Genomic DNA, 25212 nt, shown 5'->3' with positions numbered 1-25212 from the left:
ATTTGTAGGACAGACTTCTTACTTTGCGGGCTACTGGATAGCTTATGCAAGATCAGCTGGCTATTCTGGAGTGCTTATATTTGTTCGACATGAACTCTTCCCGACCTTGGTTTTCAATGACCCGACTGGGAGATGGATGGTCATCCAATGTATTGTTAATGGGGAAGTTTTCGAATTTGGAGGATTATATGCATACACAGCATCTGCAGATAGGGCACGGTTGTGGAGTGCTATCTTCTCTTATTGTTGGCGTTCCAATGCCTTTCTCTGTGGGGATTTTAATAATGCTCCAAACCTTGCAGATAATACTACATGCCATTCTCACATGCTTCATATGGAACGGCAATAATGGGACCAATTTATGTCGACATGTAATGGGCTTGATTTGTGGTCCTTTTTGCATGCGACTGATCCAGGATTCACTTTTCACCATAATGCTCAATCTATGTATCGCGCTTGACTGGATCGCTGGAATCTTTTTCACATGCAACAATATGATGACTTTGTATGCGAGATGAGGATTGATTATGCTATGTGTCTCTCGGATCATTTTCCCGTATGCTTGAAACTTAGTTTTGGCTCTTTTGATATCAATGACCGCCTACCCAAAAAGAGACTTTTGCATATCAATAATGCTTACCTCAAGCATGAACCTTTTCGCACTATGATTGTGGATGTCATTCCACCTTTGATCTCCCAGAGGTATGTTGATATGGACATAGCTTGGTTCCGCTTTGTTATGCACGTTCAATGTGTTATCCAAGATTATGGCAGGGATTATCTGTCACGATTAAGAGAACAAGTTAATCAGGCAAAGGATGCTTGTAGCAGATTAATGCACTTGGCTAATCATTCTTCTCTTACTACCACTCAAATGTCTGAGTTGCTTTCAGCCCGAGTTATGCTACGGCACAATGATGAGAGGAAATTGGCCAAATGGCAAACTCGAGCTCGTCAACAGGCTTTTGCAGATAAAGGATGTGCTTCTAAACAATTCTTCCAGCATTTCCATCACTCCAAGCAATCTCAAGCTATATGGAGAGTTAAATTACCATTGTCAGGCATTTTTTGGGTGAAGATAAAGTCACTGATCTAAGCTAAAAAGCTTGCTCACTAGCCTCGAGTACTTAGGTGTACATAATGCTTTGAGCTTTCAGAGTGCCCCTGTAAAATTTAAAACAAAGTGGATAAACACTGTGAATGAGGTGCTGAGACTGAGAGATAGAGAGAGAAGAATACGACACCAAAATGTTGTCAAACCCTCCTCCGAAGGCCCCACTCTCTATGGCGAGAGCGGTCTACTATTGATTGCACAAATCTCTACAATGCAATGGACTTGCCGACGATGTCGACGACGATGAGGACGACGACGAGACGGGCTGAAAACTGAAAACGCTAATGGCTGAAGTCTGCAAATCTTTATCTGCTGAACTCTGACTCTATGTCAATGACGACGGCGATGACGACGATGCAACGACGACGTGCTGAAAATGCAGATGCTGAAATTTGTGTTTTCCGGGCTGAATCTGCAAACGGTGGTGGATCTGACCGTGTGGCGAGAATCTGCTGCGGGAAGGTGAGATCTGCGAGGTTTGCAGGTTCTACTGCAGAGTCTATCTGCTGAAAATGCAAAACGCTGATGCAAAGGCTGACTCTGTCGCGGTGAATCTGCAAAACGCTAGGTTGCTTGCTGATTCAAAAACGCTAGGGCTGATCTGGGGTCTGCTGCAAAAACGCTATGCTTCTGCTTGGTCCTGCTATCGCCAGATGATCTGCAAATGCAAAACGCTCGCTTATCTGCAATGCTGAAAACGTTGGGCTTCTTGGCTGAAAAACGCTAGGTTTGTTGTGGGGGGGGGGTATTGCTGAGAAGGTGCACTGCTGGATGTCTCGTCCCTACTGCCTCTTCTGCCAGAAAGTGCTAGCGCTACGTTTCTTATATACTTGCTTGTCAAAATTACCCTACCCAGTTTCCCAACAAAAGTCACTTAAAAATAATAAGTGAAAAATGACTAAAATAGGGAAATTAGGTCTATGCACTGTAAAAATGCTCCTGATGGGTTATGACTGTAATCTGATGGTCATGTTGTGTGCAACCAGAGGATATGCATCTACTCAAAGTGTCTGGACATGCACGGTCTGTAAACAGACTCACAAAAGTGCCAGAACACTTGTTAATCTAACTGAACTGAACCCATGTCATGAAGTAGCTTGTCCACGTACACATAGGGTTAGATGTGCACGTGACACTAATTGGGTGAGATTGCTGGGTATGTAACTTTAGTGCATCGCAACACCCCTTTTTTTAAGATCAATGTGGCCTGGGTGTTATGGCTAATTTTTCTACGCCAGAATATCAAGAGCTCCGATATGGAATGGGAAAACTCAATGACCTCCGGATTGACCCTCGGATATTTTTTATCTAGCTTAAATTGATTGGCCCACAATTTGCAGAACTGCAACCACGTGGCACTACTGTACAGACAGCCGCTGGGACCCTAGCTTTTGGGCTCCAGAGTTTTTAGAAGAGCAGCTTTTCATCTACTGCTTTTGAGTTTGGGCCAAGGGTCTTTAAATATGTAGCCAAGGGTCTCTCTGGTATTCTTCCCGTGGGAGATGCAAAGCAGAGCCACAAAAATTGTACGTTGTTGAAGCAATATAAAGAAATAGTGAAAGGGACGCCATTGTTTAGGGCCATAGAGAGAGAGAGAGAGACTAAAACAACCAAGGTCCAACATCAAAGAGTAGAACATCTCAAAATTTGGCTTATAAGCAATAATGGTGTAATTCTACAAAAGAAAAGTGCTCCATTAAGAACAACACCCTCTAGCAGCATAGAAAAAGGGAAACCATATTCACAATGTATGGCCATGCAAAAATGGAAAGGGAAAATGAGACAAAAAGTTATCATGAATCGCTTCAAAATAACCTAATAAAACTAGAAGCACAAATGTAAATCATGAACACTCACTTGAAAATAGACCAGCGCGGCATTCTGGGCAGATCTGATCCTTCCCCGAAAGAGCTTCATAGTCCGTTGATAATTCAATATCGTCGTCATTCAGCAAATGATATGTTGGATGAGGAACCACAGATGGAAGGTGAAGCACAAAAACTACACCAAACACTACCTATGCAAACCATTAAAGTCCTTATGTAACTCACGATAAATGTTAGAACATTATAGAACTAGAAGAATGTACAAAACACTACAAAATTGAACAACAAACTTACAGAGACATTTCAGAAAAGAAAGAAAGAGTAAGGATAATTTCAACGTTAAGAGAAGGACAGAGTACCCTATGAGACCAAGATTATACATCCATAGCATAACTTTGTACAAAACGTTAGATTATTGAAGCAAGAGATACACTTACATCCATAACATGCATCTATTGATCTAGAAGTATAAGGTACAACTGATTTGAAAATAGGTGAGCAAATTGGGCTCACTAATCTCACACACAAAGGAGACGTGTATCCAATTGATGCACATCCAATGAACCAAAAAGATGAAATATTCATCGCTAAATTGGTAAAATTGTACTTATAGAAATCCATCTTCATGCAAAGGGGTTTGTAGCTTGTTACACTCTATTCTTCACTTCTTGTAGGTTGTCTATGTCTGTCTGATTGGCTTGGGAGTCAGCTTGGTCAATTGGTATTGTGGACCATACTTTTTTCCCTACATTTCCGTAGCAAAGGCATACCGGTGTGTAAGTATGATTGAAGTATGTTTTGCCCATTGAACTTGAACATATGTGATCCTAATTCTATTTGAAAAAACACAAATGATAATTACATGGTAAGCACTCATAACGCCATAGAAATATACAACTTTTTACATCTTATTTTGGCCTCAAAATTAGTATGAATTTCAATCATTAACACATCAACCTCATGAGCTCGAATATTTCTTGCCAATTTTGGCCAAATATGATATCCTTTTCCATATTAGCGTGTTCTTGTCCATTGAATAATGATTTCTCATTGGTTGTGGCACATACTCACCCGCTCAAGTGTAGTTGACTACCACTCTATTATCATTCAAAAGAGGTGGATGTTGCCCTAGCATATGATGCGATCTTGGCTGAGTGTTACACCATGGGGTGGGATGATTCCCTCAATCCCCTATTCCTATTGTCTTAGACAAAGTCAAGGATCGTCAAGCTCGAGATTTCTTGCAAGAAATGCTTGAATTGGCTAAGCATAGTATAAGGACGGCTCGTGACCGAGTTCCTAATGCTAATCAAAAGAGATCTCCAAGGACTATAGAGGTGGGACAATGGGTCTATCTGAAGATACCCAAAGATTCCACGACTATGCGAACTGGAAAGCATTATAAGCTTTCAGCTAGATTTTGTGGTCCATTTTAATCACAAAGAAAATTGGCCAAGTTGCCTATAAACCGGCTCTTCCTTCGGATGTTAGTATACATTTGTTTGTTTCATGTTAGCTACCTTAAAGAAAAGTTAGGCGAACCCGACATTGTTGTACCTATTGAGGAAAATGTATGGCAACATATGCAAACTGAGCATATTCCTCGAGAACCAGAGGTTGTTCTGGATCATCGTACACGTCATTCGCGCCAAAAAGCTTATGATGAGTACTTAATTAAATGGAAGGGTCAATCTGAAAGGTTTGCTACTTGGGAATCAGGTAGAGCTTTTAAACCTCAATATCCCCACTTCATTGATGAGGACATCTGTCACAAACTGGTGACGCGGCAGGCTTCCAGACACATACACAGTGGCTGGGGCATGGATGCCACATGGCAACAGTACGGACCCTTGCAGAATGCGCTGACAAGTTGACTTTGGCCAACCGTACGGAATTCCGAGCTTTGCAACGGGATTTGCAGAGCTAACGATGTGGCAGCGTACGGCTTTTTCCAGAAATTACATTGGCTGATTATAGCAGCTTTTGGGCCTATTGCTTTTAAGACTACAAGCTTTTGCGTTTAAGTGCTTTTGGGGCTCTGCTTTTGGGCATCCCTTGTACCTTTAAATAAGTGGGCAAGGCCTCACTTCTCAGAGCATCTAGACGCAGAGTCTAAGAGTGAGCACCTGCCGGCTCTCTTGTACTTTGAACATGGATTAATACAAAAAGAAATACGGAAAGGGACGCCAGTCTTTGGGGCCAATACCTCTTGGCACGGAACTACATTGTGCCGTGTCGACCTAATTGTGAAATTGTGAATTGTCTTGAAGTGAATCTCTGCTATGTCGCGGTAGAATCTTGACTTGGGGTGTCCAAGTTTGTTACAACGATATCAGAGCGCGGCCAATTTCTCTTCTACCGGGAAATCCGATCCTTTTCTCGTGACACTTATGGATTCCAACAAAAATCAATCGACTTCTTTCACATCTGCGAATGCGGGAGGAGACCACAGAGAAGATTCTCATGAGCAATCAAAGGAAGAGTACGGCCCACCTCGGCCTACTCAATTCGAGATTGAAGAGATGGAACGTCGACAATTGGTTGACGAGGCAACAAAGCAAATGATTAAAATTGAGAAGGATCCAAAATTTGCAAAATTTTTGACTCAGCAATCCCTCGCTGAAGTACACGCCCAGTGGCAAAAGGCCACAGAACCACCCATCACACCGGCCATCAAGAAACCTCCTTCTCCAGGATGTTTACAGAGCAAGAATTACAAGAGGTGGTTCAGACACAGATTAGCCGGCTTTTGGACGCAAACAACAAATCCAAAAAGCATGAGAAAAAGCACAAGAAAGGAACTGACTTCCCAGGTTATTTGGGTCGTCAATCTTCCTTTGCATCGGTGAGAAAGCACAAGAAGCGTGTACGATTTGAAGGACTACCAAGTTCTCCTTCTTCTTCTGCTGACAATTCTTCTAGCTCTTCTGACTCGAGCGAAGAAGACAGAAAAGGCAAAAAGCGAAGCAAAAAGCAAAGCTTCGGAAAGGGCAAGATAAAAGCCAAAGAAGCCTAAATTTTTCCCAGTTTCTGACAGTTCTACCGAGGACTCATCCTCAGACAATTCGGACTCTGACGATCACATGTTTTATGCAAAGAAGAAGCATTTTTATAATGCCAAACCAATATGACTTCCTCGAGGATAAAAGCAAGAAAATAAGAGAATTCAAAGAAGGTGGACAGTCAAATTAAGTTTGACTCTTTTTTTGGATTTCAAGATGCTTCGAGGGCTTTGGCCTTCATACAGCAGTTTGACATAGCTTTCTCTGGTATTACTCAAAGCACTCCAAGATTCGGAGGGCTACATCTTTCTTCAAGGGAAATGCTCGAACATGGTGGTCCACCCTTCTACTGAGATAGGAAGCTCCTGTTAAACGGTTAAAATTCAAAAGGCTTTTTATTTCTTCTTGGCTGACTCGGGAGTACAAACGAGATATACAAACTGCTTAGAATCATCTTCGGATGACCAAGGGAGATTCTCTGGACGCTTATTGCGAGAGATTTTGGAGCTCTTTTCTACCAGCTTCTTCATTTAAGAAGGTCTCCTTTAAAGAACAGATTGAGCGGTTTTGCTGCGAACTTCCTACAGAGATCTGAGACTACTGCTTGGAACAAAAGTCAAATTCTATTCAAGAATTGATGGGTCATGCGAAACGGGGTTTTGCCATACATTCGGGCAATCTGACTTACTCCACTGATGAGATCTTGACTGAGAGAACCCAACAGACTTCTAATAATGAAAGTAGAAAGAGAGAGTTCCCAAGAAAAGAAAGAGAAGGATTCACGACCCCGGCTCACTCTTCGAGAGAGGGCCAACTACATCAAAGAGGGGAAGTGTTTTGGATGCGGGGAACATGGGCACGTCCCCGCGAAGTGCCCTAAAAAGGCATAACAAGAACAGAATGAAGAGAAGCCAGAGAGTTCAAGAGCAGTTGAGGAAAGTGGCAGAAAAGGCAGATGAAAATAGAACTGTTACCACATTGCGTGGGGCCCGAACCGAATCAGATGAACGAAAGTACAAAACTTTTCCGCACTTAGGGCAAAATGAAAGATCAGAAAGCCCTCATTTTCTTTGATGGAGGAGCCAAGGCCAACTTCTTTCTTGGCAACTCGATTTGGAATTACGCCCGACAGGCGGAGGCAGTTCTAGGGGCACCCGGATGGGATGTTTCCATTACACCGATCATTGGCAAACTTCGTTTGCAATGTAAGGGGTATTTAGGGCACGAGGGGTTCTACGTAATGCCCTTAGGAAGGTTGTGACGTCCTCCTTGAAATCCCTTGGTACCACAAGAACAACGCCGTGGTTGACTACCGGGCTAAGAAAGCGACTTTGACAAATGAAGGGCAAAGAGATTGTACTTATGAAATTCAGTTTCTTTACTCGATTTTCTGGAGAGAACTAAATGATGATTGAAGGTCGAATATGTTTTGACCTTGATAAAGAACGCCACGATTTTCTCCACTCTCATGCCGATTGCTTTTCTAAGGGCCTGCCAAGCAAGTTGCCACCATCTCGTCCTGAGGATCATACTATTGATCTGATACCTGGAAGCACACCCCCAAACCGGCCACCTTACCGAGTGAGCCGAGCCCAGAATGAAGAGATTATGAACCAAGTGAAAGACCTCTTCGAAAAGGGTCTTATCCAGCCGAGTACTTCACCCTACTGCTCTCCGGTGTTGTTGGTTTTAAAGAAAGACGGATCTTGGAGAATGTGCATTGATTATAGAGCTCTCAATAAAATCACCATCAAGAACAAATTTTCGATTCCGAGGATCGATAATATTTTGATAGACTACAGGGATCCTCTTGTTTCAGCAGGATTGATTTGAAAAGCGGATATCATCAGATCCGAATCGCGCCGCGAGATGTCTACAAGACAGTTTCTCGGACGAGCTTCAGTTTATATGAATTTTTGGTTATGCCTTTTGGCCTTACCAATGCTCCAGCGACTTTTAACCGAATGATGGAACAGGATTTTCAGAAAGTACAGATCTTTTGTTGGCACTTTCTTTGACGACATTATAGTCTTCTCCAAGGATGAGGCAGAACATAGACAACATATGCTACAGGTCTTTCAGGCATTGTGAGATCACAAGTTGGTGATCAATGCCAAGAAGAGTGAATTTTTCTTACTGGAGATACACTTTTTGGGACACATCGTCTCAACAGCAAAAGTACAGATGGACCCGGTCAAGATTGAGACTATACGTGATTGGCCCGATTTGAAGAATGTTCATGAAGTAAGAAGCTTTTTGGGCTTATGTTCTTACTACTGGTTGCAGACGTTGCTTCCCCTTTGCATACCTTGACACAGAAAGGAGTCCCTTTCTCGTGGGGACTCAGAAATGACTGCCTTTCAGACTTTGAAAGAGAAATTGACTATGGGACTAGTTTTGACTTTGCCGGGTTTGCAAAAGTCGTTCGAAGTATATTGTGATTCTTGTGGTCGTAGTCTGGGTGCGGTCTTAATGCAAGAAGGCCATGTCATTGCCTATGAGAGCCGATTGTTTTCAAGCCGGAATTGACAGCACAGATTTATGAGAAAGAGCTTTTGACGCTTATCCATGCTCTTACTCAGTGGCGACATTACCTACTCGGAGCCAATTTTACAGTCTTCACTGATCATCAGAGTTTACGCTACTTCTTGTCACAGAAGCAGCTTTTGGAAAAGCAGATGCGGTGGGCTAACATCTTGTCACAGTTTCACTTCCAGATTGTCCATGTACCGGGACAAAAGAACTTGGTGGCAGATGCTTTGTCCCGAAAGCCATTAGTCTTGGCTATTTCCGCGAGTCATCATAGAAGCTTCGAGGACATGGTCGATCAGTACGCCACAGATCCAGATTTTTCAGATGTATTCAGTTGAATACAAAATGGGGAGGTAGTAGCGCGATATTCCATTCGGGATTGCTACTTGATGAAGAAAACGATGTGCGTTACACAGCCGTTGAGGGAAAAAGTTCTAACCGAATGCCATTGTCCACCATTTACTGGTCACTGGGGCATTGACACCACCTTGAAAGGTGTGGAGCGTTACTTCTTTTGGCCGAGACTCAAGAAGGATGTGGACGATTTTGTATGCAGTTGCTTGGTATGCCAGAAGGTCAAGTTTGACAGGCATAAAGCACTAGGATTGTTACTACCTTTACCCATTCCCACCCACCCCTGGGAAAGTATTGCAATGGATTTCATTTTTTATCTCCCGAAGACACAAAGTGGGCACAATGTTATCTAAACTGTTATTGACAGATTTAGCAAGCAAGCTCATTTCATTCCAGTGAAGAAAAGTGTCAAGCCAGATAATTTAACGAGACTGTTCATTGCCCAGATATTCAAATTACATGGCATGCCTGAGACAATAGTCTCTGACAGAGATCCCCGATTCACGAGTTTGTTTTGGAAGGCTATTTGTGAGAATATTGGCACACGGTTGCAGTTCTCGTCATCTTTCCACTCGCAGACAAATGGGCAATCTGAGATTGCAAATTTAGTCGTACTAGATTTATTGAAGTCTTACATTTTTTATCAGAAGACTCAATGGGAAAAGTTTTTGCCCTTGGTGGAATTTGCCTACAATACACAATCCACTCTTCGACGGGGAAGGCGCCATTTGAGATCATTGATGGTGCTACGAAGGTTTCACCCTTCCTTAGCACGAAAGATAAGATTTTTGAAGCTAACCAGTACACGAGGGACTTGGACACTGCTTTTGCCAAGGTCAGGCAGGCTTTAGCGAAATCTTAGGAAAGACACAAAAAGGTAACAGATCCACACCGTCGCGATTTGAAATTAAAGGAAGACGATTTGGGCGCTCTTACGATTTGAGAAGGCACGCCTAAGAAAGAAAAAGGAAAAGGAGCATCTTTTTCCAAAGCTTAGCATGAGGTACTATGGACCTTTCCAAATACAAGAAAAGATAAATGATGTCTCCTTCAGACTGAAGCTACCCGAATTCACAATGCTTTTCATGTGAGTCTCTTGAAGCCTTTTAAATCTAGTGCAACGGGCATGCACAAGAGGGGAGTCACTCCGCTCCTTTGTCAACAAATTACCCCGATTTTTGATATAGAGTCACTGATGTCCCTTTGGATTTCAAGGATACTGTTGGGCTGACACTATTTTGTTGTATGACTTTATGAACTGGAATTCCCAAAAATGAATATGATATTGATTGATTTGTACTTGACTTGTTTGAGTGCAGGAACTGAAAGACGAAATGACTGTAGCATTTCGGTCTCATAAATCTCTATAGACATGATTGCAATAAGGATTAGTTAATCGGGCATCCATGAGGTCCCGACTGGATCTAGATGGGATTACCAAATACGTTGCCGATTAATCATGGTCTGAGATTTGTAATGATTTTAAATGTGATTTGTCATGTGATGTCCTGTTATGTCATGTGATGTCCTGTTATGTCAAGTGATGTCTTGTGATGTGACTATCGATTGGTACATGTGCTAGATGTGTTGTGCCTAGTGCATCGGTACTAACAATCAGTGTCTGCTAAGACAGTTTATGGCCTCTGTCTGTTTTGCAGGCGTAATGGAGGGCGATTACAATGCTTTCAAGAGGGGGGTATGTCACAAACTGGTGACGTGGCAAGCTTCCAAACACTTACACAATGGCCAGGGTAGGGATGCCACGTGGCAATAGTACGGACCCCGCAGAATGCGCTCATAGGTTGACCTGGCCAACCGTACGGAATTCCGGGATTTGCGGCGGGATTTGCAGAGCTGATAACCTGGCAGTGTACGGCTTTTTCCTGAAATTACGCTGGCTGATTATAGCAGCTTTTGGGCCTATTGCTTTTAAGACTACAAGCTTTTGAGTTTAAGTGCTTTTAGGGGCTCTGCTTTTGGGCATCCCTTGTACCTTTAAATAAGTGGGCAAGGCCTCACTTCTCAGAGCATCTGGACGCAGAGTCTGAGAGTGACCACATGCCCGCTCTCTTGGACTTTGAGCACGGATTAATACAAAACAAAATACCGAAAGGGGTGACAGTCTTTGGGGCCAATACCTCTTGGCACGGAGCTACGCCGGGCCGTGGCGACCTAATTGTGAAATTGTGAACTGTCTTGAAGTAAATCTCTACTGTGTCGCGGCAGAATCTTGACTTGAGGTGTCCAAGTTTGTTACAACATCAATGGTTCTTAAGGGGGGAAGTATGTTATGTCCCGCTTACAGGAGAGGGGATCTGGTCTACGACACCGTCGAGATGAGCCTCTATTGTCCGGGCGGATGTAGTGTGAACCAACCAGTGTGGCCGGCCACTTTTATAAAAGGGAGGCCAAGGCCTCATTTGTAGTTATCGAACCCCACTGGCAGAGTGCCAATGGTTATCCCATGAGGCTAGGAGTGTGTGAGGTCACCTCGAGGAGGTGAGGTCGGGTGGGATGGGACGCTCGGTCTAACGGGTGCACGCCTACATTCTCGGATGCTGACCCTCGTATAAGCTTAAATCTGATAACGAATTGGCTACAAATCTAAAGAAAGTTTTTGAAGAGGGCATCCTGAATAGTAAAGTGGAGCTCGCATTGGGTGATATCCTGGGAATTACCAAGCGCGAGTTTCATGAGGAGATCATCGACATTATCAAGAGGAAGTAGCAGATACCAAGTGAGCGGGAGCCAAAATCAATTAAGAGCCAGATGATTGGACATATTGAAGCAATTCTGAATGATTGTGAAGAAGAATTTGAAGAGCTTGAAGATGAAGAGTCGAGGTCTGTGGTGGTTTCAAACCCGATTGTACTAGAGGTAAGAAATGTGCATTTCAATGAAGAGGGAGATAGTGAAATTATACCTAGGAGTCATTTTTCAAGGTGTCACAAGATGGGCACCACGTGCCGATAGAAAAGAACAGACTGAACAGACTTTTAGCACTTCAATAACAATTGAACTGAAAGAGAGAGATGACATGCGACACAGAGTGGCGGAATTCCACCCCAGAGAGTATTGGCCCCAAACCTTTGCGCCCCTTTCTATATTGCATCATCGAAGTACAAGCCGGTACTCCATCCTCTGCACCTTCTCTAGGAAGCATGCCAAAGAACGAGCCCATGGCCTCATATTTAAAGGCCCTAGGCCCAAAAGCTTTACATGAAAAGCCTTCAAACTCAAAAGCATCTAGTCGAAAAGCCATGCCCAAAAGCTGCTAGCATAAATCACGGAAATCCGTATAGTCTGCCACATTAGCAGGCCAGCGTGAACTGCGAAAATCTGTTGCTTCTGCTTCTTCTAGGGTTTAGGCTCCTCGACCGGTAGCTCCATTCTTCACTGGGTCAACACGTCAGCAGTTTGTGACACAAGGACTCATCGAGCAAGAGCTACGACTGAAATTGTGGTAAAGCTTGGCGACAGTGAGGAGCCGGTCTTAGCACTTATAGACCATGGTTCAGAAATCAATCTTATGGCAAAAAGCTTGCACCATAAGGGGAAGTGGCCTATTGATGTGGACAACGTTTGGCGGATACGAGCTGCCGACATGCTTCCACACGAACTTTATGGTGCATGTGCAAATGTCGAGGTAACTATTGGGGATGTAGGTGATGAGCAAAACTTCTTTATACAGGAGCATCCTCTTACCCATTGATTTTGGGACAGCCCTACATTACGGCAGTGCGAATGAAAACCAAGGTGCTAAATGATGGCTCGGCCTATGCCAAGGTTCGAAGCCGAGATGGTAAGAAAGCGGTTCAATTTTTGACTGTATGTATTGATCATGCCAAGAACAAGGATAGTTTACGTGTTCGTTCAATGCCAAAGATATGCAAAGAGTTCAAAGAACATAGGTTTGCAAAGGATTTTCTCGAGGTGCCACTATAAAGCGGGATTGTGGTGGTACAAGTAAGGAGAAGTTCTCGCAAAGAGAAACCTTCTCTTCGGGATTTTTGGGATTGACATCGGAGGATTCAGTATCTTACAGAAAATTTAATGATTTACCTAAGAGGAAGAAACAACATGTTTCAAGTATTCAAAGTGAATTGCAGGGATGTGATGTGCTTGAGCCACATGATGTGATTTCAGGGATCTTCAAAGAGATTTCTTATGTTGACACTATGTCAGAGCTTGAGGATATCATGCAATACAGGTTACAAAGTGGAACTGAAGTTGTTAAAGTGCACTCAATGGACATGTATGAAGAGCTGGCACTTATGCATATTGAGGATGACTTGGGGTAAAGCAGTCGAAGCACAAGTAGAGACGAAGTACAAGACTGTTGCAAAGAAAGTGAGACCAGTGGCTACACCTCTACCAGAAGGAAGTGATGGGGTGATTATAGAAGCTTCTCAACAGCCTATGCTCAAGAATCCAAAAAACATTGGGCATATATTCACTAAGGAGCCGTAGCAGCAGCTGAAGATTGGAGAAGATAGTTTCCTTAATGAAGAGGAGATCAAAAGCTTTCAAGGTATGCTCGAAAAACACGGTAAAGCTTTTGCTTTTGATCTGGGTGTGTGGATCCAATTGTTGTTTCACCTATGGTTATATTCATTGTTCCTCACATGCCATGGAGCTTACGTCCCATTCCAGTTCCTAAAGCTCACTTGCCAAAGCTTATCGATTTGCTTAATGAGAAGATACAAATGGGAATTTTGGAGCCATCATGTGCGCCATACTCTAATCGATGGTTCACTGTTCCGAAGAAAAATGGTACTTTAAGGTTCATACAGGACATACAGCAGGTTAACAAGGTAACAATCCGCAATGTGGATACTGGCCCAATTGTGGATGAATTTGTTGAGGCCTTTGCAGGTAGATCTATTTACTCCATGGGTGATCTTTACTCTCGATACGATCAATTTCAGTTAGCTTTGGAGAGTAGGGATCTTACTACGATGCGCACTCCTCTCGGTTTGATAAGGATGTGCACTCTCTGCAACTAATTCAATAGCTCATATGATGAACGGCATGAATAAGGTATTAAGGGACTTTATCCCTCACGTGACTATGCCTTCATTGATGATCTACCTATTAAAGGATGTGAAGAAGGGTCCAAAGATGAGGTAAAAGATCAGAGGGGGTGCCGGCGGTTTGTTGCTCAACATATTACTGACTGTGATGCTATTTTATCCGGGCTTGAAGAAGTTCACTTAACGCTTTCAGAGCAAAAATCAAATTTTGGTGCTAAAGAGGTTTTAATTGTGGGGCATATGTGCAGTCCAGAGGGGCAGAAGGCCAAGTCAAGCTAAAGTTGAAGCTATCCAAAAGATGAGGAAACATGCTCTTCAGTTACTGAAGTTCGTCGGTATCTTGGTGCATGTGTATTCTACCTTATTTGATTGCCACATTTTGCTCATGTTGCAGAGGTGCTTTATCAATTACTAAGGAAAGGAAAGAGGTTTGTTTGGGAAGAAGTTTACACGAAGGCTATCAGGAAGCTAAAGCAGATGCTTCTCGAGGCTCCTACCTTGAGGAAGGTTGATTACAAATGCGGAAGGCCAGTAATCTTAACAGTTGACACTAGCCCGACAGGTATTGGGTGGGCTATAGGTCAAGATGATGCAGAAGGACACAGGTATGCAGTTCGATTTGGAGCAAAGGTGCTCAATGCTCGTCAACGAGGTTACCCACAGGTTAAGAGAGAACTTTGGGGCGTTGCTACTTCTCTAAGGTCTGATAAAAAATATTTTATTGGAGCTTCAGTCGTGGTAGAGACAGATTGCTTGCCATTGATAAGGATGATTGCAAACTACTCTACACCGGATATTGCCATGCTACGATGGAGAAATACCGAAAGGGGAGCCAGTCTTTGGGGCCAATATCTCTAGGCACGGAACTCCGTCGGGCCGTGTCAACTCTCTCGCTCTCTTTCTATTAAAGTTTAGTGATTTTGAAGTTTCTGTTCGTGTTGCTATCAATTTCTCGCTTGGAGTGTCCAAGCCAGTTACAAATGGGGTAGGTCGAGCATGAGCAATCAGTATGCCCCACGACTTCTATTATTAATGTCACTTAGTAGTAATGTTCACTTATAACTAATAAGAGGTGCTTCATATGTAGATGACTACCTGGCCACGTACTAAAGTACTAAATGCGATCACTTCCCAATGCCTACACCTAGCAAACAGGCTCACAAAGGTGCCAGAACACTTTCTAGGCTGTCCTAAACCCTAGAAGTAGTACAGCTTGTCCACATGCACATAGGGGTTAGATTTGCATGTAAACTCTCAAACTAACCCTCAACAGATCTGCTCTTCAAGGGTGACCCATCTTGAAGGAAGGTACTAATAAAAATGTATCCTAAAACCTTTGGTTGTAAGACTGTAGAGTGTAATTCTTCTTCATCCGTAAGTGGTTCCAAGCAGTCAAAATATATGCCTCATATGCCGGTGTCAACCACAAGGAATCAAACAATTGTTTGGATGCCACAAAATTCTCTAGTGCCTATCCACGTAGCAATAAAGCTGACCACTGCCATTGTTGTGAATTCCCCTTGAGAAAAGAGGCTGATTTTTTTATTTTGGAGGCTTTATTGAAGTAAAGAGGCTACTTTTCTTATTTTGGAGGTTGCATTGAAGGGAGGCTGATTTTTTTATTTTGGAGGCTTTATTGAAGTAAAGAGGCTACTTTTCTTATTTTGGAGGTTGCATTGAAGTAGCCCCCCAGAGAAGCAGTATCAAGCTGCTGGATGAAAGCAAGCACCTTCTTCCAATCTCGAGGCAAATGTCAAATTTGCTGCTTTGGCCTCCTTCTGCACAATCCTTTTGTTCCTCCATTGGAGTCAGTTGATCATCCACATCAGGTCATAGACATGTGTTGACCTCTGAGCTAGAAGTTGTGCCAAGGTAGGGATCAGTTGTTGTCTTGGACCTCTCACAAGATCGTGGATAAGTTTGTCTGTTAAAAATCAGAGGGATTTTTTTCATGGGGATGTAGCTCAGGTAATCATGCTTCCTATGCTTTCATATTTCAACATTTGCTGCCTGAATTCTAGCATCTCATAGCAGCATTCAGTGCATAGTAACAGGGAACGGGCGGAACGGACCCTAAATGTTCCGAAACGGCGTTCCGAACGGGTCTAGCTCTCGAAACGGAGTCGGGAACGGAACACCGTTCCGGAACGGGGTGTAACCGGAACGGCGACCCGGAACGGGGGGGAGCGGGGCGGAACGGTGGAACGGGAATCCGGAACGGTCAAACCAAAAAGTCAACTTTTTTCACTAGCTACTTGGGGGCATGTTTGGGGCTATTTGGGGTCAGATTTGGGGCTATTTGGAGGGCTGATTTGGGGCTGTTTGGGGGCTATTTAGAGGGCTGATTTGGGGCTGTTTGGACTCTGGAGGCTCGTCTCACCTCCTCCTCAAGCTCTCAACATCTCTACTGAGCTACTCTCCTTGCTAAAGCTTTAAGCTTGGACATGGAGCTATGGCTTTTAGTTTTTCACTAACATATGAGCCTATAATACATATAATATATATAGTTTCTTTGGTCTACCGTTCCGGCCCCGTTCCCATTCCGGCCCCTCTCCTCCCTCCCGTTCCCGTCCCGTTCCGTACCCTACCGTTCCCGTTCCCCGTTCCCGTTCCGGGTAACTATGATTCAGTGTCTTTTTCACATACAATATATCTTGTAATCTCATCTTCCTGGTTTTGAGCTTCAATTAATATGATGGGGTCTCAGCATCTTTTTTCGAGCGCACGCGCACACACACACACACACACACACACACACACAAATAAAATGAAATGTAATGTTATATTAACGTCTTCAAAAGGCCAAAATGACCTATGAGACCAAAAAGTTACAATTGGTGAATTTGATACCATGTCTGAGTACAGAAAGTACAAAGAACTAAGACTAAAACACTAAGGAAATGAATCTGAAGCTGATCCAGAACTGAAACGAGATAGAGGGAAGGGGGGGGGGGGTTCAAATGAAATCTCTCATCGTTGGCTGTCGAATCTCATCAACATCCTCCATGATCAGTACTCTAATTGGGCGTCTTGCGTGTCGAGCTAGAGTGATCTGAATCTTCTGCAAAAGCCTTCATCGATGGTGGGAGACCCCTCGAGGTCGTGGGCGTCTGGATCTGCCTAGCTCAATGGCTCGATCAATTAACGTACCTCTAGCGTGGGTGGGCTCTGAGATCTGTTGTGATGACTACTCCTCTGGCTCTCCCTGTTAGAGTTCATAATCCTGTCCGGTGGTAGCTCAGGTATCTCCCAGGAGCAGATTAGGGAATGGGGGCTGTTTTGTGGCTGTGCTCGGCCAGTGTGAGGTTGTTCTCTCATGTCAGGTCATGTCTAGCCATGTTTAGCTCGGGTTTTGGCTTGGTTCCATGGTCTCTAGTTATCCTGAAGGCTGGGAATAGCATTCCCTAGCCCTGGCATATTTTTTCCCCCTGAGCCTATGTGCATCCAGTGCCCTCTTCACACCTATTCCCTATTTTCCCCCATTTAGCAAGGTCGTGAGGGCTGAGGGCTGAGGGCTGAGGGCTGGCCCTATATAGGGAGCAGGGGGGAGTCACTTTTACAGTGTGCACTGCCCTGGGGGTAGGAGGCCGCCCCTAGAGGGCAGCCCTTTCACAGGTGATGGGCAGGAGGGGCAGATCTGCCCAGCGTTTTCTGTCTGCAGCACTGGCGTTTCTTCTACAGAGCAGCCCAGCGTTTTGCTGCAGATCAGCCAGCGTTTTTGGCTTGGATCAGACCGACACTTTCCCGCACATCAGTTCAGCCCCAGCGTTTTCCTTGGGCAGCACATCATGGACAGCAAGCCTTACTTCCTAGCGTTTTCTCCTCAGGGCATCCCTATGGTGGACAATCTCTTGTAAAGGCCACTGAGTGCATCACTAATGCAGGCATAGGAGAGCAGAGGATTCCTTCTCCCTCTAGAGGGCAGCCATACGACGACAGCCTTGAGCCTTGATTCCTCTCTCCCCCCACTGAAGACTACCCCAAGATAGGTATATGCATCTGTGTACTCCAGTCTCCTGGCCATAGGTAAATGTGGGTGCTTACCTCCTGACCCACTGTGATGTGGTGTTGAACACCATAACCTTGGTTTTCCCAAGGTTGACAGACAATCCACTGTTGCGAGCAAATGTGTGCCAAGCATCTAAATGACGTTGCATCCCCTCTGGAGAGTCAGAAATCAACACAATATCATCAGCAGATAGTAACAACGGAATCCATGTCCCTGCTAGCTGAGCCCCTCTGTCTCCCTGATGCTCTACATAGTTTGAAAACTCATCCACATACATCCCAAAAAGAGTCGGAGATAGGGGGCATCCCTGCTTCACTCCAATAGTGGAGTGGACCATGTCAGACGTTCCCTCAATAGTGCGTACCCGCCCCATCACTGTTCTGTATAAAGCCAAAATACCCCATATCAGCTCTATAGGCACGCCCATGTCCTGTAGTCTGCGTATAAGTATGGCTCTCGGCATTGTGTCAAAAGCTTTGCGGAAATCCAGGAAACTACAATAGATCCTCTTGCCATGGTGTCTACCCTCCTCAATAATAGCTCTGAGTGTCAGAATCTGGTCAAGAGTGGAGAAACCTCTCCCGAATCCTGCCTGCCGTATGCCCTCTCGCTATGCCCATCTACTCAGCTCCTACTCAAGAACGGATGCATACAGCCTAGCCAAGACCAACCATGATGGTGCGATATTTCCCGAGAATCATGGGATCTCTTGACTTGAAAATGGACACAATCGTAGACATACTCCAAGTCTCAGGAAAGCCTTCATACATGGCTCGATTAAACATCATAGCAAGAAGCTCTGCACCTTGCAAGCATACCTCTAGCATGGATGAAGTGCTCTACTACCAGACCATCGTGATCATGTGCTCTCCCTGTCTTCATCCTGTCAATGGCTTTCCTTACGCTCCCGGGAGTAAAGAAAGTACATGTCTCAAGGCATGTCTCAAGGCATGTCTCTAGTGGGTCCAGCAAAGGTGGCTGCCCTGATGTTGTGTAGAGAGATGTGGCATATTCCCCCATGTCTCTGTGCAGGTGACGGCTGGTGGTGGTGAATGCTCATGGAATAGCCTCCATGCTTCGCCCGAGTCTTGACTCATAAATAGCTGATACAGATCCCGCTCTAGCTGAGATAGATAAGCCATTTTCTTTCGTAGCACTAGGCGGCGAAAGATAATCCGTGATTGTCTATGTGTGGTAATACCCATGAGCATTTCCCTCTGTAATTTGATCCTCGTCTCCCTACACTCCTCATCATACTAACTTTTATGGGGCATGCTCCCAGATCGTCTCCGTGTAGGCTGGCTGTGGGGGTATGCCTTTGATGCTGCATCATGGAGCGTCTGTCAATATCTGAGTGAGTTCATCTAGTGGCCGTCCCGGCTCTTGAGTGCATAGCTGCCTGTATATCTCATCCACATACACAGAATCCGTCTCCCTCACGAAGGTGTACCGAGTGTGTGTGGGGACCTCTCCTAATGGATCTTTGCTGAGCTGAAACGTAAGAGTGAAAGACAAGATAGCATGATCAACTGCTACTCCAATTGGCCTAGTATCCACCATGAAATCCTGAAAGAATGGAATGAGACCTAGCTGGGCCATAACATAATCCGCTGTACTAGCACCATGTCGATGTGGAAAGCATGTAAAACCTCCAGCTGTAGAAAATCTTTGTAGGCCATTCATAATGGCCAATCTATGTGCAGTTCCCATATCTATCAAGTATCTGCAATACTCAGTGTACTACTCATCCTGTGATAGTCTGGATAGGCCCATCTCTGTAACGTCCAGCTCCTTAAGCATCTCCTCGAAAGTATCATAGATTACTGTCTGGTGATAGGCAGACCTAGCATTGAAGCCCCCTAGTATGATAATGTCACCATCCCTGGAAAACTCCCATATGTCATTATCCAAAATAGTGAAGGGGGACTGTCCTCTAGGTGATGCATATACTGACGTATTAGGAGGAAAGTAACAGATAGCCATGTAGAGATATCTATCTGTCTCTGCCCTTAGCCTCACCCGCATGTACCTAGCCTGCTCATCCCTGCGCGCTATATATATCAATGGTTGCAACTCATCCCTGAATAAAGCTGCCACTCTCCCTGAGCCCCGACCTCGATGCTTCAATCTGGTCTCTTGTCTACAAGCTCTCCCCATCTATATCCGCTCACCTGTGCCCAAGGGCTTGATGAGTCTCAGAATAGAAAATGATGTCTCTCCTAGTGAAACTATCCTCAAAGGCACCTACATCAAGGAGTGACCCATACAATTCCAGGCTGCCATCTTTAGTGTGGTCCCATAGGTCTCGCTCCGTCATGCAGAGCGTCGCTCCAATATCACCACCCTTCCATCCCGGTAAAAAGCAATCTTCCCTTTTTCCCTTACCGCTCAATCTGCGAGAGGGTGAGGTCATCTCCAAGAAAGATGCATGTCTTCTTTAGAGTCGGTCTCTTCTTCAAGGAAGTCCTCCTTCGCTTCCATGGAGGGGAAACGGAGGATGAGTGCCCTTTCCTTCGAGGTTTCCTCCTTGCTCCCACTTTTCTTATTGTCCACTCTTTAAGCTCTCATATACGTCTGCTCATTAGCCCCCACCAGAGTCATGAGTTCTTTCACCTCTTCATCCACATTATCTTGGTCTCTGAGGCCACATATCCTTACGTGTAAGGTCCGCACACGTCTCCTTTGCTCCTCTTCTAGTGTCAAGTTAATGATGGCCCCACACATCAGGTGAAGTAATCACTGGGGGAGGGGAGTGCTCATGGAAGAGTCGCCATGCCTCGCCTGAGTCCCTACTCAAGAACATCTGATATAAGTCTCGCTCCATCTGAGCTAGGTAAGCTAGCTTCTTGCATAAGCGCACACAGTGTCCAAGAGCAGCTTGACTGGTCTTTGATATGACGATCCTTCAGACTTTCATGTCATGAAAATTAACTAACAGAATCTCCTGTAAAAACCTTTCGCAATATCAATTTAGCCTGGCACATATTACTGGCTGCAGTTCAAATACCTATCGTAAAACCAAAGATATCTCTTAAAACCTTCCCATAGACAGAAACCCTTCTAGCAAGCATCTCAGATGTAAAGAAAGTGCTCGTAGCTGGGCAAGGCTTGGTAGGGTCTGGAAGGGGTTCCTGTCCAGGAACCATATATAATGATGTCGCATATTGGCCCCACATCAGGTGAAGTAATCACTGGGGGAGGGGAGTGCTCATGGAAGAGTCGCCATGCCTCGCCTGAGTCCCTACTCAAGAACATCTGATATAAGTCTCGCTCCATCTGAGCTAGGTAAGCTCGCTTCTTGCATAAGCGCACACAGTGTCCAAGAGCAGCTTGACTGGTCTTTGATATGACGATCCTTCAGACTTTCATGTCATGAAAATTAACTAACAGAATCTCCTGTAAAAACCTTTCGCAATATCAATTTAGCCTGGCACATATTACTGGCTGCAGTTCAAATACCTATCGTAAAACCAAAGATATCTCTTAAAACCTTCCCACAGACAGAAACCCTTCTAGCAAGCACACCTTTTCTTTTCAAGAGCATAACTTTCTATATGCTCAATTGCTTTACGGCACTTTCCACCCTAACCCACTCCAATAAAATGCAATTGACAAAGCAAACTTCTGACGACAAACAAAAAATATGATGCTTGTAGGAAAGACAGACGATTTGACAATGAATTATACCTGACATGCGAATTGAGATGTGCAGATCTCAAATACAAGCCTTCAACGGCAGCATGAAAGGCACCAAAATCTCTTAGATTTCTTAGTGAAGCAACGGCATCAAATCTTGAATGTAAACATAAACACCATTACCTGTTGTAAAAAGGCCTCAAGGAAAAGATAAATCTGTACACAGTTGTTTGTGCAACCAAGACATAAATTAACCCAAATCGTGTATACCAACTAAAGTCTGATATGTACACCCTAGTTTCAACTAGAAGCATATGAAGCAAGGAGAACCATGTGATGCTCCCAAGCAGAAGCGATAGGACCTGTAAAAAAGGAAGGATTGAGTTGATGATTTTATTCAAGGTTGCCTTTAAATACATAATTTGTGCGTCGAGCGGAACATGCATGGAGGACTGCAAAAGGGTAGCCTCTCATGAGTACTTTGAAACATACTTTTGTGTTCTTTGAATTTGCAGATAAGTTTTGCATATGTGTTTGCATCCAATAACTGTAGCAAAACTGCCTACCTCGAACCGTGCTAAGCTTTTTTCGCCATCCAGATTCAACGTTGAGATACCAAAGAAAATTTGGAAAAATGGCCAGATAGCTAATGCAGCTGACAAAACAATCATAAAATAATGCATGTGCCTCTGCTTCAATTGAAACCTCCTTGTATTATGGCCCTTGAGCAAAAGCCATGATCTATACGAAACTAAGCAGAGAAGCGCGGAATGTGATATTCCGGTAATAATACTCTCAACAAAGCAAGGAGTATACGCCCCAAATCCACCTTCCAATTTTGTGTCCCATACACCACCATGTACAGGACGGCAAAAGGACTCCATGAATTGTTCTTGAAAATGGCTAGAAATTGTTATGTAAGGCGAGAAGAAGCAACCAATAAAAGGCTTCTTCAGAATACAAATGTAGAAAAAAATTAGTCTGCTTCCCCGTGGTCATCAACAAGAAAGCCGGGCACTTCTGATGAGGGGTTTCTCATAAGGGGGAGCAACCCTGTCTTTACTCATTTACACCATCACGAACTGTGGTGCCTTCACTACAATAGTCTCCGGTCCTCTGATAACAGCCTTGACCATTGCAAACCCAAGATTGTACACCTGAATTGCGTTTATCTTGAGTGGCGGGGTTGATGCTAACGAGAGCTGGTGCCCCTATCTTGCAACTGCGTTGGACAGCGCAACTTGGAGCTCTGCTTACTTGCAAAGAAGTAGCTCACTCCCAAAACGGACCAATGTTTGATGGATGTGGAACTACGATTTGAGAGACCTTCCTTTCCTTCCGCAGCTCTCTGCTGTCTTCCACAGGAAGCGGGAGAAGCTGCTGAAGAAAGAAGAGGATGAAGCAGCTGGAATGAGCCCCACGAGAAAGCAGAAGAGGTGGACGCAGAAGTACGTACATGGAGAAAATGTGTTCAACGCTGTCTTGAAAAGACGCTTCGAACAAAATTACAAAACATGTGTTGGGACCGCTTGCTTAAATATCCCTCTGAAAGATTCCACTTTCCAAAGCTCAACGATTGAACAATGCAGTCGCTCACCCCAAAAAAAAAACATTTTCCTATAACCAAGGAAGAAAGGGACACAAATAGGTGGGTGTCACACTTGTGCGGGCATAAGGCCGCTTCGGGCACCATGCTGAGGTGGTGGGCCAATGAGCAAACAGGGAATGTTGTACTCCAGTGTCCAGCTTTCCAAGAAGCGTGGCACACTCCAAAAGTTTTTGAGGGAAAAAATGTAAGAGGCTTTTTGCACGAGCGAGGGTTAACCCTTGCTTCGTGAGCTTAGCAAACCTTGCTTATGGAGAGTTGTAACTATGCCGATTTTGGCAGAGTTACAAACTGCTCTCTCTACTCCCACCACTCTTCCAAGCGAATGCACCTACGAAGTCATTGTTGTTGTCGTCAACTCGATGTTGCCAATAGACGTGCGAAAGGCCTCTAAGGGGCTTTGAACCCTCATAGGGCAGCTTAAAAAACGGATGGATTACCATTTGGACAAAAATCATACGTAGGAAACTCCTAGGTTTTCAAGTAAGACCCTATGGCACACCTTCACTGCTAGTCAAGAGCAGAATGGAAATTGTGCACCCGTCTATATGTGACACGGGCCTTAGTTAGAGCAAGTTCAACCCGCACAATGCAAGCGGGGGGGGAGTGTCCGTGCTAGTTTTAAAAGGGAAATGGCAACGTCTGGACCCACCAAAACAAGGATGACCTCTATCCCCCAAAATTAGACCAACTCCATATACTCTTTTGGTGCTATTCATGGTTAGAGTGTTAATCACAAGATTTTAACGAGTATGAAGGCATGAGATCTAGCCAAAGAGCCAACTCTGATTTGTTGCAAAGAGATTCCAAGCACTTTCAAGATTGTAATTGTAATGCACAAAGTCTACGTGGAATCTTGATAGGCCTTGCTTTTTTCACAAGGAAACACTCCCATCACAATCCCTCTTGCAATGTGTTTGATATTTATTTCTCTCTATCTATTCCTAGAGTGTATCAATGTTCCCAAAGAACATTTTTCTAAACAAATAGAAAAAATGGGGCTATAAAAAATTGCAGGATTTTTTTCAAGACTTTGCAAGTTTTTTTAAAATTATAATTAAACTATGGAAAATTTTGCAATCTTTCCAAATTGCAAAAAAAAAAATCACAAGTAAATGCCAAAACATCACAGTTGCGGATTGCCTCGTGACCTATTGCATCTCTACAGTGGTCTGTCTGCCTACTGTTTTGTCATCTCAATGTTAGGGTTTTCGCATAGCCAACGAAGATTTCTTGCACGTGAGTGGTTTAGCAAATGGACAACATCCTGTTAGGGTTTTCAAGGTGCAGACATCAGATCCTCTTGATTAGATCCTCCTCATGACAGTAGACAACTACACTTACAAGCGTCGAAAAGAGATGGAAACGTCAACAGAGGATGCAATGTCTATCATCGAAGAATGTTTGAGTGAGGATTTTGACTATGCTCGCAAAGCCTAGGATGGTCGAACTCTTGATAGAGAACTAATTATTCTGGTATAGGATCTCATGGATCCTATCGCTCAGTATGCTCTTAATGCAGTGATCCTCTTCTTTCCCGACAAGATGCCTATTGCTCAAGATGTGGGATAGTGGGTGGATTTTTTCTGAAACGTGAAGTAGTCAGAGATGTTTACTTTGGAGTGTGTGGATTCTATGAAGTTTTGTTGATCAACTCTGAAGCCAGGGATACACTTCTTGAAATGTCCCCTTTTGTTTTTCAATACCCAGATGACTCATGTTTTGCCTTGGGCCCTCACCAGAGATTATCAGAGTTTGATTCGTCATAAATGTCCTGTGTGGGTTGAGGTGGAGGATTTTCATCAAACGTGGAGCCATTTTCTCCCGTTATTAGCCTCACAACTAGGAAAGGTCATTTGTCCCTTGAAATTAGATGCAAAAAAAAATCTTTTTTGCATCTTGTGGGATACAGATATTCCGATGCATACTCGTGTTTATGTAAATTCAGGGGATCCTTTGGTGGGCAAACGACCTTTCAAACTGAAGTGGGGTAAATTTGTCAATTCATGCTTTTGTTGTGGTAAGTTTGGGCATATGCATTCCAAATACCTAGGGCCAAATTTACAATCTCCTCCTTCAATTGTTCCAACCCTGCAATCC

General features: G+C 44.1%; 1 protein-coding gene across 4 annotated transcripts in view; it reads right to left on the bottom strand.

Moving 5' to 3' along the window:
- The window catches only part of LOC147419073 (ABC transporter C family member 2-like), a 164936-nt gene extending 141957 nt beyond the window's left edge, over positions 1-22979 (bottom strand). For 3 of the 4 annotated variants that reach the window (XR_015187176.1, XR_015187177.1, XR_015187178.1), the window contains exons 1-4: positions 22073-22782; positions 21690-21868; positions 21558-21597; positions 2972-3131 (exon numbers count right to left, since the gene is read on the bottom strand). Coding sequence is in view for 1 of the 4 variants with exons in the window: in XM_086506163.1 (XP_086362289.1) it covers positions 2972-3131; positions 21558-21597; positions 21690-21868; positions 22073-22228; positions 22833-22964 (667 nt within the window). In the remaining 3 variants the exon portion in view is untranslated. Of the gene's footprint in view, positions 1-2971; positions 3132-21557; positions 21598-21689; positions 21869-22072; positions 22783-22832 lie in introns of those variants that run through there. The other variant, XM_086506163.1, reaches the window with a different exon arrangement.
- Positions 22980-25212: the final 2233 nt, after the last annotated feature.

Source organism: Adiantum capillus-veneris, chromosome 29, assembly GCF_014529385.1.
Source record: "Adiantum capillus-veneris isolate H3 chromosome 29, ASM1452938v2, whole genome shotgun sequence".
Classification (NCBI taxonomy): domain Eukaryota; kingdom Viridiplantae; phylum Streptophyta; class Polypodiopsida; order Polypodiales; family Pteridaceae; genus Adiantum; species Adiantum capillus-veneris.
Note: the sequence above shows the minus strand (reverse complement) of the source record. Positions and strands in the feature narration are given on the sequence as shown.